Source organism: Homarus americanus, unplaced genomic scaffold, assembly GCF_018991925.1.
Source record: "Homarus americanus isolate GMGI-L3 unplaced genomic scaffold, GMGI_Hamer_2.0 scaffold1024, whole genome shotgun sequence".
NCBI lineage: Eukaryota > Metazoa > Arthropoda > Malacostraca > Decapoda > Nephropidae > Homarus > Homarus americanus.
The window spans coordinates 10,118,740-10,138,751 of record NW_024715228.1 but is presented as its reverse complement, the minus strand read 5'-3'; the positions used below and the strand labels follow the sequence as shown (position 1 = coordinate 10,138,751).

At 47.1% G+C, this 20,012-nt stretch overlaps 1 protein-coding gene across 12 annotated transcripts in view; it reads left to right on the top strand.

The window, feature by feature from the left end:
• LOC121856740 (AKT-interacting protein-like) overlaps window positions 1-20,012 on the top strand; it is a 192,504-nt gene that overhangs the window by 154,814 nt on the left and 17,678 nt on the right. For 9 of the 12 annotated variants that reach the window (XM_042352447.1, XM_042352462.1, XM_042352478.1 and 6 more), the window contains one exon: window positions 17,306-17,437. In XM_042352447.1, the coding sequence (XP_042208381.1) occupies window positions 17,306-17,437 (132 nt within the window). Of the gene's footprint in view, window positions 1-1,982; window positions 2,260-17,305; window positions 17,438-20,012 lie in introns of those variants that run through there. The other 3 variants (XM_042352515.1, XM_042352435.1, XM_042352505.1) reach the window with 3 other exon arrangements.

The following is a 20,012-nucleotide window of genomic DNA, read 5'->3' as shown; positions in this document are numbered from 1 at the left end:
CTATACTACAGACAGCGTTTACACAGCCCTGTGGGTAAACACCACGGGACTTTCAGAACCGAGTCTTGCAACAGGCGCTCCCAGGTGGTTAGCCGTGGGCTAGGAAACGTCTGAGAAGAGGTAGTGTGTGGCGCCAGATGAGTTGTGTTTTGCTCTCTCTCTCTCTCTCTCTCTCTCTCTCACCGGAAATGACAAGTGATCACACAAGAGCTGCTTGTAACGCTCCCCCTCTTACCTCTCTCTCTCTCTATCTTCCCTCCATTTTATCCTCTCCCCTTTTTCCATTCTGCTTCTCCTTTTCCTCGTCAAGATACTTATTTTCCCGTAACTACTCCTCTTTGGCCTACAGTATACAGTGTGATGCTCTTCTGGTGCTGCTACTTACTGACCTCCCGCCCCGCTCTGCTCCATGACCCTCTGCCCCGTTATTATATTGTGTAATGTTGATATAATTACACACAATGCCAACTCCAAGTTGCTTCTCAATTTGGTGCTCTGGAACACGTATATAGGGTGCAAGCCTTCCTCAACTTCTCATGTGACTCTTACGTGACCCCAGTGGGAGGACGGGATTTACCGTCCTCATAACTGTCAACGGCGTCCAAGTCACTAGTACAGATACACTGATTGTAACTGATGTCCTCTCATTCCTCATGTGTATCGGTTCCTCCCACACTGAAAGTGGTATGTTGGTGTGTGAAGGCAAATGCAAGGACAAGTGTATCTGCATTATGAGAACGGAATCAAACTGGATTTACTGAGTACCACCTTCTACAAGTCTACATATACAGGACAGGACAGATGAACTCTACATAAATTAGCTGTGATTTTCGTCTGTTCAACAACACTTTTATAAGATTCATACACAGACACCGGTAACCATAGGTGGATCCATAGCTCATTAGACTGTTATATTGGGCGAAACTTACATGAAACAACAACCAAGAAAGTAGACTAACAGATAGTAACTGCCTGGCTACATCTTGTCTACAAATACAGTCAGAAGCAGTCATTACCCTAGTAGCCGGAGCCACAGCCAGTGAAGACCGACATTGACAATTTGACACAATGAAACGTCGCCAGCCAAGAAAGTTCAAACACTACCCAGCAACGTTTGGACCTAGGGAGGGTGAAAGGTTTGTCCGATCACCAGGCCTTCACTTGTCGTGGTTCAGTACTGGGGGGTAAATTACTGCTTCTGGCTGTACATGTGGCAGTTTAGCATTTAGAGTGGCTTAGAACCCACCAAATGTATATAGCGTCTGTGTTTAAGACTGTGGTCACCGCCATTATCTACAATTAATGTACAAATACGTGTATTGTAGCGTTCTATATATGCAGTATATATACCCTCACTTCCCATACAGTGATTATTATTATTATAAGATTTTTTTTTTTTTACCAAACAATAAACGTATGCTATTTCTTATCCTTGAAATGCACCCATATACTGTAAAGCTTGGTGTTGATCAACCCTGTGCTTGGATGTAAGCGACAATAAGGAGACGTTTGTAGTTGGCTCTGTGTTGTGGAGACGGTACAGTGGGTGCAGTGTCCAGTCACCACGAGTGATGACTGGCTGTAGTGGAGGTGTTGGCGCCACACCGAACTGACTGTTCATTATTGGTAATTTTAACTTAAGAGTATTAATATGTTGTTTGAATTGTAGGTACAAAACAGTGCTGTGTCTATTGCCGCCGCTACCTTATAAGTTATAAAGGTAAAAGAGTTATCCACCCATAAACCTTAGTTAAATTTTTGTAACTGAAAAAGTGAAGTGTTGTGCATTCCGGTGATTGAGGCGAACAGAATAAATAAGTGATGGTGATGTAGGAGAAGAGTGGGCGGCTACCGGGTGGGTGGAGGGCGGGCGTGGCAGGAAAAGCCCCGCCGGTGGGTGAACCACTGACTCAGTCCAGCCTCCTGCCTGGGCGGAGTGTTACCTGGGGCGGAGCTCCACACGCACTCTGCTGCGTGCCCCCCATACTCACGCACCTGGCACTCTCCCCCCACCTTACTACACCAAACCCCGCCACGTGCGCTGGACCCTTACAGTGGCCTTTGAGCAAACTGAGGGCGTGTGGGGTACACCCAGCAGTGTTGTTGGCGGGTGTGGGCGTGAGAAGTAAGAGGTAGGGTTGCTGGGGATGGTGGGGGGTGCTGAGCCGTGTTGGTGCGGCATCGCCAAGTGTCGGATCCTGGTGAGTGACCTCCATGAAGCACTTGTGCTGCTGCTGGGCCCCCCAAAACAAGGAACAGGTAAGTGTGACCTACACCCTTCAGTGACTTCCCCATAGTTCCCAGTCAGGGATGGTGTCAAATATGAATTGAATTGGAATTTATTGGGAAAAGGAATTGGACTTGAAGGAAACATTTTTTTAAATAAACCGAGTTGAAATTTATGTGAATTGATCTTATATTAAAATAATAAAATGTTTTTTGGTGTGATCAACGTATTATTGATTATTATTTTTTTTTTAAGTTCAACATGCCTAATTTGAGAAACCAGTTTCACATTTGAATGTTTTGAAGTAACAAGGTACATTGTTTAATGAGGGTATCCATTACGACACATTTAATATCTCGCTGACTAAATTCGGACTAATATAGGTCGTTTTCCGACCATGAAAAATATTAGAAAGGGACTTGAATATTCAAATAGCAATGCGGTTGGCGATGGGCGAGTTGACGGTCAGAATATTTTCGTAAGATGGCAGGTCAATCGGTAAAGAAAACGCTTAAATTCGCTATGATAATGACATTTTTAAATTAATTAGGCCAAAAGGTGTAAAAAAATAAGGGTTAAAGTAGCTAAAAAGTCACGTGACTACGAAAAGCTTTGTGATTGGTTGTGATGTCACATACTAGCTCGAACCGCCGAGAGGGAGCCTGGAATCAGCCAGCTGTGGTGTGAACATAAGAAGAAAATAAGGAGTCCAAATAGGCCGGTTGGCCTGTGCATGGCAGCTCCTGTCGAGAGTTACTACCACTCTCTATCATCCATGAATCTATCCAGCCTCATTTTGAAACTTTCCAGCGTTCCAGCACTTACTACAAAGTTGCTAAGCTTGTTCCACTCGTCCACCACCCTATTTGTGAATCAGTTCCTTCCTATCTCCCTCCTAAACCAGCAGAAATACAGGACTAGTGGCCATATACAATGTTGATATACACCGTCATACCTTATTTTTAGGTTAAAATAAATTACTGCTAAAGTATCATCGTGTGTATTTACTTGATGGCTGCCAAAATGATACAAACGGCCGATAACTCCAACATGAAAGTTTTCCTCACTGTTCTCTATTTCATGTCTGGAAAATGTAAGTTTTCGTCACTGATGTCTATATTTAATGTTTAGGAAGGACAAGGGACGACCATGGCCAGGGGATGGGCTTGAGATGATCAGATGACAGATGTAATTAAACGTGCTTCAAAGCTTTATGGCCGAGTTCTTGATAATACTCTACAAACATAAAGACATCTACTTTTGGTAAATGTGTTTCATCTGCCTTGATGAACCCTGGAAGTAGTTGTCCAACCTTCTCGGCTGATCGGCTCTGTAAATAAATATTATTAGATAATTATAACTAATTTTGCTTTACTGTGCAACCCAGTAATACTATATTGAATATATAAATATTACTAAGCACTAACTAATTCATAGTATAAACATTCCAAACAATATTGGCATTATTATGGTTATGGTCACCTGGGGAATCTTAAGATTCTAACTATGGGACTAAGTACTTCAAACATTAAGACATTATCTCTACTGGATTTCTATCGCAAAACATTTTTCTATCGCACAAGAAAATACAAGTCAGAGGTTAGGTGAGAGTATGATAAGTTATAAGATTATCTTAACATACACCTGTAAGGGGAGGGAGGGGGGTAGTAACTCAAAACTAATGATTTCATATAGAAATGAAGGTCAAAATCTTTCATAACACATCGCAAACCATCAGAAAAAAACCAGTCTGCATGTCTAAGTACAGGGATGACCCAAACTTAACATTTACCCAATATAGCCTATCTCGAATCTAAGCATCCAAATACTTATGGTATTTAAATTAAAATTTTACCCGGTGATTCATTAGTGAATCATCAGAACCATAAAAGATGGTGTTATGAGGGGCCTCACGTGGTGTAGTAATTCCCTCACAGATGGTGTTATGAGGGGCCTCACGTGGTGTAGTAACTCCTTCACATATGGAGTTATGAGGGACCTGACGTGGTGTAGTAATTCCCTCACAGATGGTGTTATATGAGTGAGGTGTGGTCCCAGGCCTTCCTATCGTAGACGGATTAACACATCGCTGGTTGTTGGGTCTCACGGGCCGTTATCACTGGGTACCTGGGACCTCACTGTGTGAAGGTTAACTTGGATACGACTGTTACTGTTCAGTTGTTCTCACTGACTTAAGCACTGTTCACCACTGTTCACTGTGTATGTGTGTGTGTGTGTATAATAAGAATAATAATAATTAACTGTTTATTGATAAAGTTTTGCAGCCCAAAGGCTGAAAATATACATTGGACATACAGTACAGTGAACATACAGATTAATGTAGGTGTTGAACAGCAAACACGTAGTGTAGTAACTCCCTCACAGATGGTGTTATGAAGGACCTCACGTGGTGTAGTAATTCCCTCACAGATGGTGTTATGAGGGACCTGACGTGGTTTAGTAATTCCCTCACAGTTGGTGTTATGAGGGACCTGACGTGGTGTAGTAACTCCTTCACAGATGGTGTTATGAAGGACCTCACGTGGTGTAGTAATTCCCCAGATGGTGTTATGAGGGACCTGACGTGGTGTAGTAATTCCCCACAGATGGTGTATGAGGGACCTGACGTGTAGTAATTCCCCACAGATGGTGTTATGAGGGACCTGACGTGGTGTAGTAATTCCCTCACAGATGGTGTTATGAGGGACCTGACGTGGTGTAGTAATTCCCTCACAGATGGTGTTATGAGGGGCCTGACGTGGTGTAGTAATTCCCTCACAGATGGTGTTATATGAGTGAGGTGTGGTCCCAGGCCTTCCTATCGTAGACGGATTAACACATCACTGGTTGTTGTTGGGTCTCACGGGCCGTTATCACTGGGTACCTGGGACCTCACTGTGTGAGGCTGTTACTGTTGAGTTGTTCTCACTGACTTAAGCACTGTTCACCTCTGTTCAACACTGGTTCCATTCCTTTCTTAAATGCAATTGTAACTTATGGCGAGAACGTGTTGATATTCCGGTGGGGTGGAGGGTTCAGGGGAGGGAGTTGGTATGAGCCAACTTAACAGTTGACCTGGCTGCTGCCAGAGGAGCGCCAGGTACGTCTTGACCCTTCGGTTGTCAATGATGTGTGTGTGTGTGCGCGCGCGTGCGTGTTTCATGAGCGAGCCCTTTGGGCGACAAGGGTTCCAAAATATTAAGAGCCTGGAGAGTGACTTGGCTTTTAAGGATTTATGGACCAGGGACTCCAAAACATGCCACAAGAACCATAAATACAGTATTTGGGGATCAAGATGATGAGAGTGGCTCGTTTTACAGGTTATTTCAATTCCATTACTGTATATCAGTTATTGATACCCAACACATGCCATGGATGCTGAGAAGGATTGTCATCCCCAGCGGTAATAGGTACTTTTCCCAGTGTGCTCCACCTCCCCCTATGGCAGGGTGTGACCATGGTCACTGAAGCGAATGCACTTTTGCTAACGCTGGCGGCAGTGTACAACAGGTGAGTGTGAGCAGGCGGTGGGCAGGCAGGGAGGGTGTGGGGCACAGTGAGGAGTGTGTTGGTGCTGTATGTCACCAGCTCCCTCCCCGCCACCGCACTTATACTTACTACGCCCCTTAACCTTATTGTTGTCTCACTCATTAATGAACTTCCCCACTTATTAATATGTGTGTGTAAAAATAGGTATATTTTATTGAGTGGCTTTATTGGAGTATTGTACTGTACAGTATTCATTATTGTGGTCAAGTTGGAGTCAAGTGAGGCCCAATGGTGGATGTGTGTGTGTGTGTACGTGTTAATGCGTGTGTGTGGTGATGAAGGGGAGGTGTGGTTGGTGGCTTTAACAGGCAACATCCTGATAGACCTCTACAGTGTCGGTAGCATTACACCCTCACATTACTATACCTCTCACTCACTGTCATGTCAAGTCAGAATCAAAAGTTTCATGTAGAAAGCTCATACAGAGTAGAGATTTAGATTATAGAGTATAATTATGGTAATCCTCATGTGGTGACAGGAACATCGCCAGTAGATGCCTCAGCCTAAAGATATGATCCCTATAAAACTAGCAAACCAAATGAGAGACTGAGAAAGGGAATCAAGTTAAATAGGGATAATTCTCTGGTGAAGCCTTAATACGTAAATGAAAATTTTGACAAATATGGGTAATATTCTTTTAGTGGAAATTTCCCGTGTTCTTTGGACTACAAATTTATATGGACCGTCTTTTGTAACAGGACATACAGTACAGTATACATTTTGATTTTATTAGATAATTCATGGTGTTATCGCCGCCCTCGTTACGCCGCGATCTCTGAACCCTCTGACCCCATCTTGTTGCGCGACTGTGACCTCACCAGATGGGTGGATGCACAACATCCTCACTTGCCTTATGACCTCCTCCTACAGGTCCCCAGCCGTTACCAACACCTCTTCCCTCCCTGACCAGATATCTCCTTAGTGACAGGCACTTGACATTATTAGGGACCTGCCACACTTTGCCGTAAACAGATAAATTGTACCGGGAATTTTCCCCCCACACACTCATCATTCTGTCACTTTATGTAACTTGCTGACAAAACCCATGACCCTTCAGGCTTTTACGCCCTTAATGCACGAGTCATAAAGGCAAGCATGAACTCCGCATGCTTCCCAGTTGGGCACTGTAAACGCTTCTGTGCTTCACCTTGCACAGGATGTAAGGGAGTGCCCAATAAACTAGCCCCCTGGGCAATATAAAAAAAAATTGTGTTAAGATTATATATACTGTAGGGCTCTGGATGCTTGTGGCTGGCAGTATCCGCCAAACTCCCTTTGACTGTACACATTAGCGATACTAGCTGTTAAGTGGAGCTATAAGCCCGCACATGTGAGTGAAAGAACTCTGTGATTGTTGGTATTATGGTGAAATGTTGTGAACTACATATTATGTGCATAGCGTAAAGCAATTTGGATAGAGTATTTACTAATATACCTGACTAAAACAGGTGCACCTAACGTATCGGGACAACAACCCCCAAGGCACAGGCACAGGAGGAGTGTGCGCTATGTGGCCTTAGCCCCCAAAGGCACAGTGGAAGTGCACTTATGGCAACCCCAAGGCACAGTGGAGGTGTGCATAACAACCCCAGGCACAGTGGGTGTGCACTTGCTGGCAACTCCCCAGGCAGTGCAGTGCTTGCACTTGTAACAACCCCAAGACACAGCAGGTGTGCGCAGCACAACCTTAGGGCAGTGGAAGTGTGCGCCTTAACCTTAAGGCACAGCGGAAGTGTGCACTTGTAACAACCCCAAAGCACAGCGAAGTGTGCACTTGTAACAACCCCAAAGGCAGAGCAGAGTGTGCACTTGTAACAACCCCAAGGCACAGGAGAAGTGTGCACTTGGCAACAACCCCAAGGCACAGCAAGGGGTGTGTGCACTTAGCAACAACCCCCAAGGCACAGCAAGAGGTGTGCACTTAGCAACAACCCAAGGCACAGCAAAGTGTGCACTGTAACAACCCAAGGCACAGCAGGTAGTGCACTTGTATGTATCCCAAGGCACAGCCAGAGTGTGCACTTGGCAACAACCCCAAGGCACAGCAAGAGTGTGCACTTGTAACAACCCCAAGGCACAGCAGAGTGTGCACTTGGCAGCAACCCCAAGGCACAGCAGGGGTATGCATATGCTCGCCCCCCCCCAAAGAGCACAACAAGTGTGCACTTGTAACAACCCCCAAGGCACAAGCAGAAGTGTACTTGTAACAACCCCAAGGCACAGCAGAGTGTGCATATAACAACCCCAAGGCACAGCAAGTGTGCATGTAGCAACCCCCAAGGCACAGCAGAAGTGTGCGCTTATAGCAACCCAAGGCACAGCAGAGTGTGCACTTGTAACAGCTTAAGGCACAGCAGAAGTGTGTGCTTGTAACAACCCCAAGGCACAGCAGAAGTGTGCGCGTAACAACCCAAGGCTACAGCAGAAGTGTGCACTTGTAAGCAACCCCAAGGCACAGCGGAAGTGTGCACTTGTAACAACCCCAAGGCACAGCAGTGCCACTTGCAGCAACTTCCCCAAAGGCACAGCAGAAGTGTGCCGCGCTAACAACCCCCAAGGCACAGGAGAAGTGTGCACTTGCTTAGCAGCAACCCCAAGGCAGAGCAGGGGGTGTGCACGCCTTAGCAACCCCCCAAGGCACAGGAGAAGTGTGCACTTGTAGCAACCCCCAGGCAGAGCAGGAGGTGTGCGCTTGTAGCAACCCCCAAGGCACAGCAGAAGTGTGCACTTGTAAGCAACCCCCAAGGCACAGCAAGTGTGCGCCTTGTAACAACCCCAAAGGCACAGCAGAGTGTGCACTTGTAACAGCCCCCAAGGCACAGGAGAGTGTGCACTTGTAGCAACCCCAAGGCAGAGCAGAGAGTGTGCACTTGGCAACAACCCCAAAGGCACAGGAGAAGTGTGCACTTGTGGCAACCCCCAAAGGCAGAGCAGGGGGGGTGTGCAGCATGACACTTCCCCCAAGAGCCAAGCAGTGCCGCCGCCCTTCCCCAAGGCACAGGAGAAGTGTGCACTTGTAGCAACCCCAGGCTATGAGACATGTGCGCAACAACCCCCAAAGGCAGAGCAGAGTGCATGTGCTTGTAACAACCCCAGACTGTGAAGTGTGCACTTGTAACAACCCAAGGCACAGCAGAGGTGTGCGCCTTAACAACCCCAAGGCACAGCAGAGGTGTGCCACTTGTAACAACCCCCAAAGGCACAGCAGAGTTGTGCTTGTAACAACCCCCAAGGCACAGCAGGGGTGTGCACTTGTAAGCAACCCCAAGGCACAGTGGAGGTGTGCACTTGTAACAACCCCAAGGCTGTAAAGTGTGCGCCTTAACAACCCCAAGGCACAGTGGAAGTGTGCGCCTGGCAACCCCAAGGCACAGCAGAGGTGTGTGTATGAAAGCAACCCCCAGGCACAGCAGAAGTGTGTGTATATGCCAGGCACATGAGAGGTGTGCTTATAGCAGAAGCACAGCAGAAGTGTGCACTTGTAGCAACCCCAAAGGCACAGCGGAGTGTGTGCAAGCAACAACCCCAGGCACAGCAGAAGTGTGTGCTTGTAACAGCAAAAGAGCACAGCAGAGTGTGCACTTATGGCTAACCCTCAAGGCACAGTGGAGGTGTGCGCCTTGTAACCCAAGGCTAAGCAAAGTATTTTGCCATAACCCCAAGGCTGGCAGAGTGTGCTTGTAACAACCCCAAGGCACAGTGGAGGTGTGCATGGCTAACCCCAGGCACACCCAGCAGGGGGTGTGCATGGCAACCCCAGGCACAGCAGAGGTGTGCACTTGTGCTTCAGCCAGCAAGGTATGCACTTGTAACAACCTTAAGGCACAGCAGAGTGTGCGCATGTGTAACCCCAAGGCACAGCAGAGTGTGCCCCCCAAGGCACAGCAGGGGTGTGCACTGCAGCAACCCCCAAAGGCACAGCAGGGGGTGTGCGCTTATGGCAACCCCAAGGCACAGCAGAGTGTGCCCAGCAACAACCCCAGGCACAGTGGAGTGCACTTTGTAACAACCCCAAGGCACAGTGGGAGTGTGCTTGTAGCTAACCCCAAGGCACAGTGGAAGTGTGCGCCTTAGCAACCCCAAGCTGTAGAGTGTGCGCTTGTAACAACTTAAGGCACAGTGGAGTGTGCACTTGTAACAACCCCAAAGGCACAGTGGGAGGTGTGCACTTGTAGCAACCCCAGGCACAGCGGAGGTGTGCACTTGTAACAACCCCAAGGCACAGCGGAGTGTGCGCTGCAACAACCCAAAGGCTGTGGTGTGCACGCATGGCTGGCCAAAGGCACAGTGGAGGTGTGCATGGCAACCCCAAGGCACAGTGGAAGTGTGCACTTGTAACAACAGGCTCCAGCAGGTTGTGTGCTTTGTGGCAACCCCCAAGGCACAGCAAGAATGTGTGTATGGCAACCCCCAAGGCAGTGAGAGTGTGCACTTGTAATCCCAAAGGCACAGCAGGTATGCATAACAACCCAGGCACAGCAAGTGTGCACTTGTAACAACCCCCAAGGCTGGCAAGTGTGCACTTGTAACAACCCCAAGGCACAGCAGGGGGTGTGCACTTGTAACAACCCAAGGCACAGTGGAAGTGTGCACTTATAAAGGCACAGCAGAAGTGTGCACTTGTAACCTTAAGGCTAGCCAAGTGTGTATGTAAGGCGTGCTGGGTGTGCGCTTGTGCTCCCAGGGCACAGCAGGGGTGTGCGCAACAACCCCAAGGCACAGCGTGAGGTGTGTGCTTGTAACAGCCCAAAGGCTGGTGGAAGTGTGTGCTTGTAACAACCCCCAAGGCACAGTGGAAGTGTGCTTGTAACAACAAGGCACGTCGGAGGTGTGTGCTTACTTAACAACCCCCCAAGGCACAGCAGAAATTAGTGCTTGTAACAACCCAAGGCACAGCAAGTGTGCCTTAACAGCCCCCCAAGGCACAACAGAAGTGTGCTTGGCAACAACCCCCAAGGCACAGCAGGGGAGTGTGTGCTTGGCAACCCTCAAAGCACAGCAGAAGTGTGTGCTGTAACAACCCAAGGCACAGCAGAAGTGTGCACTTATGCCCCAGAGCACAGCAAGAAGTGTGCATGGCAACCCCAAGGCACAGTGGAGGTGTGCGCATAACAACCCAGGCACAGCAGGGGGTGTGTGTAACAACCCCCAGGCACAGTGGAGTGTGCACTTGTAACAACCCCAAGGCACAGCAAGTGTGTGCACTTGTAACAACCCCAAGGCTGGCAGCCAGGGTGTGTGTGCTGTAACAACCCCAAAGGCACAGTGGAAGTGTGTGCTTGTAACAACCCCCAAAGGCACAGTGGAGGTGGTGCTTGTAACAACCCCAAGGCACAGGTGTGTGTGCTGTAACAACCCCCAAGGTACACAGTGGAAGTGTGCTTGTAACAACCCCAAGGCACATGGAGGTGTGCACGCCTTCAAAGCTGTGGAAGTCGTGCGCAGCAACAACCCCAGGCACAGGTGGGAGGTGTGCACTTGCCAGCAACCCCAAGGCTGTAAGAGGTGTGCTTGCTGGCTGTCCCCAAGGCACAGCAGGGGAACAACCCCAAGGCACAGCAAGAAGTGTGTGCTTGTAACAACCCCAGGCACAACAGAAGTGTGTGCTTGTAACATGAAGGCTGGCAAGTGTGTGCTTGTTACAACCCCAAGGCACAGTGGAAGTGTGCACTTATGGCATAACCCCAAGGCACAGCAGAAGTGTGTGCTTGTAACAACCCCAAGAGCACAGCAGAAGTGTACTTGTAACAACCCCAAGGCACAGCAGAAGTGTGCTTGTAACAACCAGGCACAGCAGAAGTGTGGCCTGTAACAACCTCAAGGCACAGCAAGAGTGTGCTTTGTAACAACACCCAAGGCACAGCAGAAGTGTGTGCTTGTAACATCCCCTAACCTTTTACAGGAGAAATGTGCAACGACCACAAGGCACAGCGGAGTGTGCCTGTAACAACCCCCAAGGCACAACGGAGGTGTGCACTTGTAACAGGCACAGCAGGAAGTGTGCACTTGTAACAACCCCAAAGGCACAGCAAGTGTGCAGCGACCCCCAGGCACAGTGGAGGTGTGCACTTATGTAACAACCCCAAGGCACAGCAGGAGGTATGCACTTGGCAAAACCCCTAAGACACAGCGGAAGTGTGCGCCTTGGCAGCCCCCAGGCACAGCAGAGTGTGCACTTTTAACGACCCCCAAGGCACAGCGGAAGTGTGCACTTGTAACAACCCCAGGCACAGCGGAAGTGTGCACTTGTAACAACCCCCAAGGCACAGCAAGGGGTGTGCACTTGTAGCAACCCCAAGGCACAGCAGGTGTGCGCACAGCAACCCCAAAAGGCACAGCAGAAGTGTGCGCTTGTAACAACCCCAGGCACAGCAGAAGTGTACACTTGTAACAACCCCAAGGCACAGTGGAAGTGTGCACTTGTAACAACCCAAGGCACAGCGGAGTGTGCACTTGTAGCAACCCCAAGGCCACAGTGGAAGTGCGCCCCAGGCTGATAGGGGTGTGCACTTGTAACAACCCAAGGCACAGTGGAAGTGTGCACTTGTACCCAAGGCACAGCAGAAGTGTGTGCTTGTAACAACCCCCAAGGCACAGCAGAGTGTGCGCTTGTAACAACCCCCAAGGCAGCGAAGTGTGTGCTTGTAACACCCCAAGGCACAGTGGGTGTGCGCTTGTAACAACCCCAAGGCACAGTAGAGTGTGCATGTAACAACCCCAAGGCACAGTGGAAGTGTGGCTTATGGCAACCCAAGGCACAGCGGAAGTGTGCGCTTGTAACAACCCCAAGGCACAGCAAGTGTGCTTGTAACAACCCCAAGGCACAGCGGTGTGCACTTGTAACAACCAAGGCACAGCAAGTGTGCACTTGTAACAACCCCCAAGGCACAGCAGAAGTGTGTGCTTGTAACAACCCCAGGCACAGCAGAAGTGTGCGCTTGTAACAACCCCAAGGCACAGCAAGTGTGTGCTTGTAACAACCCCAGGCACAGCAGAAGTGTGTGTTTGTCCCCAAGGCACAGCAGAAGTGTGTGCTTGTAACAACCCCAAGGCACAGCAGAAGTGTGTGCTTGTAACAACCCCAAGCACAGCAGAAGTGTGTGCTTGTAACAACCCAAGGCACAGCAGAAGTGTGCACTTGTAACAACCCCAAGGCACAGTGGAAGGTGTGCTTGTAACAACCCCCAAGGCACAGTAGAGTGTGCACTTGTAGCAACAACCCCAAGGCACAGTGGAAGTGTGCGCTTGCCCAAGGCACAGCGGAGGTGTGCGCAACAACCCCAGGCACAGAGTGGCTAACCCAAGGCGGAGTGTGCACTTGTAACAACCCCAGGCACAGTGGAAGTGTGCACTTGTAACAACCCCCAAGGCACAGCAGAAGTGTGTGCTGTAACAACCCCAAGGCACAGCAGAAGGTGTGCTTGTAACAACCCCAAGGCACAGCAAGTGTGTGCCCCAAGGCACAGCAGAGTGTGTGTAACAACCCCAAGGCACAGCAGAAGTGTGTGCTTGTTACAACCCCAAGGCACAGTGGAAGTGTGCACTTGTAACAACCCCAAGGCACGCAAGTGTGTGTGTAACAACCCCAAGGCACAGCAGGGTGTGCATGTAACAACCCCCAAGGCACAGTGGAAGTGTGCACTTGTAACAACCCCAAGGCACAGCAGAAGTGTGTGCTTGTAACAACCACCAAGGCACAGCAGAAGTGTGCGCTTGTAACAACCCCAAGGCACAGCAGAAGTGTGTGCTTGTAACAACCCCAGGCACAGCAGAAGTGTGTGCTTGTAACAACCCCAAGGCACAGCAGAGTGTGTGCTTTTACAACCCCAAGGCACAGCAGAAGTGTGCGCTTTAACGCACCCCAAGGCACAGCAGAAGTGTGTGCTTGTTACAACCCCAGGCACAGCAGAAGTGTGTGCTTGTTACAACCCAAGGCACAGCAGAAGTGTGCGCTTGTAACGACCCCAAGGCACAGCAGAAGTGTGTGCTTGTAACAACCCCAAGGCTAAGCAGAAGTGTGCTTGTAACAACCCCCAAGGCACAGCGGAAGTGTGCACTTGTAACAACCCCCAAGGCACAGCAGAAGTGTGTGCTTGTAACAACCCCAAGGCACAGCAGAAGTGTGTGCTTGTAACAACCCCCAAAGGCACAGCAGAGGTGTGTGCTTGTAACAACCCCCAAGGCACAGCAGAAGTGTGTGCTTGTAACCCCAAGGCACAGCAGAAGTGTGTGCTTGTAACCCCCAAGGCACAGCAGAAGTGTGTGCTTGTAACAACCCCAAGGCACAGCAGAAGTGAGCACTTGTAACAACCAAGGCACAGCAGAAGTGTGTGTGTAACAACCCCAAGGCACAGCAGAAGTGAGCACTTGTAACAACCCCCAAGGCACAGCAAGTGTGCACTTTCAACAAGGCAGAGAAGTGTGCTTGTAGCAACCCCAAAGGCACAGTAGAAGTGTGCACTTGTAACAACCAAGGCACAGGAGAAGTGTGCACTTGTCAACCCAAGGCACAGCAGAGTGTGCACTTGTAACCCCCAAGGCACAGTGGAAGTGTGCACTTGTAACAACCCCCAAGGCACAGCAGAAGTGTGCGCTTGTAACAACCCCCAAGGCACAGCAGAGTGTGCACTTCTAACAACCCCCAGGGCACAGCAGAAGTGTGTGCTTGTAACAACCCCAAGGCACAGGAGAAGTGTGTGCTTGTAACAACCCCAAGGCAGCCAGGTGCACTTGTAACAACCCCAAGGCACAGGAGGTGTGCACTTGTAACAAGGGCACAGTGAGGTGTGCACTTGTAACAACCCCCAAGGCACAGCAGAATGTGCACTTGTAACAACCCCGAAGGCACAGCAAATTGTGCACTTGTCAACCCCAAGGCACAGTAGAGGTGTGCACTTGTAACAACCCAAGGCACAGGAGAAGTGTGCACTTGTAACAACCCAAGGCACAGCAGAATTGTGCACTTGTAACAACCCCAAGGCACAGTGGAGGTGTGTGTAACCCCAAGGCACAGTAGAAGTGTGCACTTGTAACAACCCCCAAGGCACAGCAGGTGTGCACTTGTAACAACCAAGGCACAGTGAGGTGTGCACTTGTAACGACCCCAAGGCAGCAAGTGTGCTGTAACGACCCCCAAGGCACAGTAGAAGTGTGCACTTGTAACGACCCCAGGCACAGCAGAGTGTGTGCTTGTAACAACCCCCAGGCACCAGAAGTGTGCGCTTGTAACAACCCCAAGGCACAGCAGAAGTGTGCACTTGTAACGACCCCCAGGCACAGCGGAGTGTGCACTTGTAGGCACAGCAAGTGTGCACTTTAACAACCCCAAGGCACAGCGAGTGTGCTTTTAAACCCAAGGCACAGCGAGTGTGCACTTGTAACAGGCACAGCAAGTGTGCATAGCACCCAGGCGGAAGTGTGCACTTGTAACAACCCCAAGGCACAGCAAGTGTGCACTTGTAACAACCCAAGGCACAGCAGAAGTGTGCACTTAACAACCCCAGGCGAGTGTGCTTGTAACAACTGCACAGCAGAGTGTGTGCTTTAACAACCCCAAGGCACAGCAAGTGTGCTTGTAACAACCCAAGGCACAGCAGAAGTGTGTGCTTGTAACAACCCCAAGGCACAGCAAGTGTGTGCTTGTAAAACCAAGGCACAGCAGAAGTGTGTGCTTGTAACAACCCCAAGGCACAGCAGAAGTGTGTGCTTGTAACAACCCCAAGGCACAGCAGAAGTGTGTGCTTGTAACAACCCCAAGGCACAGCAGAAGTGTGTGCTTGTAACAAGCCCCAAGGCACAGCAGAAGTGTGTGCTTGTAACAACCCAAGGCACAGCAGAAGTGTGTGCTTTTAACAAGCCCCAAGGCACAGTGGAAGTGTGCACGTGTACCAGTACCCAGACACATCAGTGTACTTGCTGCTGTTGCCAGGACACGCTGAACTGTGCCCATATACCACCACATATCACAAAGGACAGCACCCAACTGAATGAAATGGTGGACTTAAAAAATAATGAGTGGCCACAAGAAATCGATCTAAATATGGAAAATGATGGACAATCACTTGCTGGCCACACGACGGAAGAGCAAGATGAACTGAAAGGTGTTCGAACTGTTAGCGATAGGCATGACTAACACCAACCAGGAACTAGCCGAAACCCAGAAACCAGCGACCATGGAGGAGTGCGCTGGAAAAGCTACATTGAAGAGTTCGTGTAGTCATGCCTGCAGCTACAAGGAAGGGCAATGGCCCTGTCAAGAAGACCCAACAGAGCAAATTTGAAGCTGACGCACGACCTCATCGGGCGGAGGATCAACCGATGAGGGAAAAAGGGAGCCACGGAAGAAACCAAGGTGATACGACCACTCTCAAAAATGAGGCAACTACAGTATTGGCAAAAATTAGGTTATCCCATCACAGTCTGCAGATATAAAGAGATCGGAACCATGGGAAGTGCTAGACAGAGTTATGTCAACCTTACACTCCCGAGACATATGCTTTCCTACCTTCAAAGAGAAAAGCCGTCTCGAGTATTGGAGCTTTATGCGTTGCCTCAAAGATGCTTGTTGCGCAACCTGTGACCTCGCCAGATGGGTGGATGCACAACAAGTTTTTGTGTGTTAAGATTATATATAGGGCTCTGGATGCCTGTGGCTGGCAGTATCCGCCAAACTCCCTTTGACTGTACACATTAGCGATACTAGCTGTTAAGTGGAGCTATAAGCCTGCACATGTGAGTGAAAGAATTCTGTGATTGTTGGTATTATGGTGAAATGTTGTGAACTACATATTATGTGCATAGCGTAAAGCAATTTGGATAGAGTATTTACTAACAGATGTATAATGTATACAGGTACAGTAATAGAATGTAATCATTAGTTAACAAGTGTCTCATTCTTTACAGGTTTTGACCATATCAATCAATAAACATTGAGTGAGTCCACGTTGTAGGTTTCTCTCATTCTTAAGACGTAACGTCATCTGTCGAGCCAGTTGGCAGTTAAACACTGCATTCTTCTATTTTTTATTTTTTATTATGCATATTTTAATGTACGTACTGTACAATACCAGAGTATTGTACAGTACGTACATTAAAATATGAAGTGATTGTTTGGTTAGTAGATTCACCTAACCCCCTTGCTATGGAATACCACTTTAATATCTTATTTGGCTGATGCCGAACCATTTTATTCAGCAAAGACTGGATCCGTACACAAGCGGTTAGTAGTAGAATGTCTTCCCTACGACATAAGATGTCTAGGTGTAAAATGTTTTTATAGTTTTTGCTCTTGCTCTTAGCATATGGTGCTCTCCCTGTTAATACATGTCATCACAACATACTAATTTCAAATAGACAATAGGAATTATCCCACCCCTGGATGAAATATTAACTGACCATACAAATGTACTGTATAGAGCAAGTTGCACTCTACTGATGCTAGTGAAATATCTGCTTAAATACATGGCTCAAGTTGTATTGATTAACTGGGTGTATGGTACCACTTGTGTTGATTGATGTTCATTGTTTCAGCTCAGTGACAGTGGGGGCCCGACAGATGGTGGTGGTGGTGGGAATGTCGGTAGTGACGGGAATGTGGTGGGAAGCAGTGGAAGCAGCAGCAGCCTCACCCGCAGTGGGTCCACGCGTGGCAGTTTACGGAAGGTAACCCTGTTCCATCCCCTTAGTACTCAGAAACAGTTTTGTGACTGTGTGCAAGAATTATGTAGGTACCATTTCATGAATTGTGGTTGTTCTTGGATACGGTGCATATTAACTGTTTCACTTTGTTGAACACAAGGCAGGTTGGACCCTTGAATTGCATGTACTGTACAGGTATAGCATCTGTATCCTTGAAAATTCACCACACAACCAGATATATATATATATATATATATATATATATATATATATATATATATATATATATATATATATATATATATATATATATATATATATATATATATATATATATATATATATATATATATATATCTGATAAATTAATATGGAAGATGGAATAACGTGAGCCTAGTTTCTGCCTTTATTCAAGACGCCTTGAATAAAGATCTAAAAGCTAAGGTAATCTCGCTGTTTCCATCTTCCCCGCAGGATTTTATCAAGATTTATCTTATCCACGTTTTCATTGTGGATATATGAAATATATATATATAATATATATATATAATATATATATATAATATATATATATATGCTATATATATATATATATATATATATATATGGGTATATATATATATATATATATATATATATATATATATATATATATATATATGCTATATATATATATATATATGTTGTTACATATATATATATATATATATAACCGTCGGAATTTACGATGAATAAAGAGAAAAAAAGATCAATAGTGAGAAACTATATATATATATATATATATATATATATATATATATATATATATATATATATATATATATATATATATATATATATATATATATATATATATATGTAACCGGTCGGAATTTACTGGACTTTAATTTCTCACTTGACTTGGGGTTTATTAAAATTTAATAGATGGTAATGGCAGTGGAAGCGCCCCTTTGAGAAAAATCCCGAACCAGCACAAGAACACTTAAATCTACTACACAAAATGAATTGTCCGTGACCCGTGGAAGGATAGCGTCTGTGACTGGGATGAATGAGACACACTGTAAAATTTAGACACTTATATTCCCTCCAACACTACAACCACAATCAAATAATGGTACACCAATATGCGCACCTCTTAACTTAAACTTAAAACACTACTCTGGGGAACAAGGTTATACTTGAGATCAGAATTATGAAGAACAATCAGATGCACTAAAAGAATCAATTCACAGTATCACTCTGGTTCCACTTAATGACACAAACATTAAAAAAAAACACTACTATCAAAATTATTTAAGAAATATTAAACTACACACGTCAAGATAATATCAGTCTGAGGAATGGTGTTAACTACACCCGTAATAAGGAAGGTAAAATGTTCCTCTAGGTATCTCCTAGAGTCCTAGACTCACGGTCTCAGTGTGTGACCATTAATATACTCAGATAGCCTCAGTGTACTCCCAGTGCGTCCATGGGCAGGAAGAGAGTGAGCCAATCAGACCTTGTGCAGTTGAGAGGAGCTTTAGCTTCCCGTTAGCAAGAGGGTTTCACAAGCGGCTCGGGACATGTGGTGTTGTGAGCCGACGTGTTGAGAGCCGTCCGGGTGGACGGCTAGATTCCCTCAAGAGATCCTTTGGTACCCCGCTAAAACAGTGACAGGCCTACTCTGATCGGTCCAATGGCGACAAACGCCACCCTCAATCATCAACGGCAGTCTCAAACGGCAGTCAATCTCTCGCAGTCAAACTCCGGTCAACTCCGGTCAACTCCAGTCAAGTGGGTTCTGACGGAAACCCTGAAATGAACTCACTGTTAGCTCTAGTTTACTTTACCACTGCCCTATCTAACCCTGTCTGAGATCGAATGAGACTTACTTGTTATACTGCAATAGCGCAGCACAGGTGACTAGGCCACGTGACTATTTCTGTGCCAGACGCGCAGGGACGTCTTGTTTTGTATGAATCCTCCCCGCGACTGAGACCTAGCCAGCGTCGCGTCTCCTCAAGGCGTTAGCTTGGGCCTACGTGACATATTTTCCGCCTAACTAATAACTCCTTGGGACACCCGTAACATTATTCAGACTGATAAACGATCTATAATAATTTCAAATTCAATAATAGTTCCTTACTTCATGAATCGCATCATTATTAATTCGGTAAATTACATTTAATATCATATAGGCCTAGTTCCGCAATCTCTCGCTACGAGCAGGAAGCGCTCTCTCCCCTCAGATGACCTTGAACGCTCAGTATCGCTAATGGCGGGGCATTTGAAATTACTCTGAAATTTCTGAATATTACAATCGACCCCCCTAAAAAAAAACAGCACTGTCCTTATGTGCTGAGAAAAACATACATACGACCCCCCTAAAATTTGTTCTAAGGACTGCATCTCACCCCTTTAACGTGCTAAATGCAGCATTTGTCTTCTCTCCTCTCCTTTTCTCTCCCGCTAACACTCGACCCCCCTAAAAGAAAACAGCACTGCCCTCATGTGCTGAGAGAACATACATACGACCCCCCTAAAAATTTGTTCTAAGAAACTGCATCTTACCCCTTTTACTAAACGCAGCCTTCCCGTCTTCTCTCCTTTTCCGCCG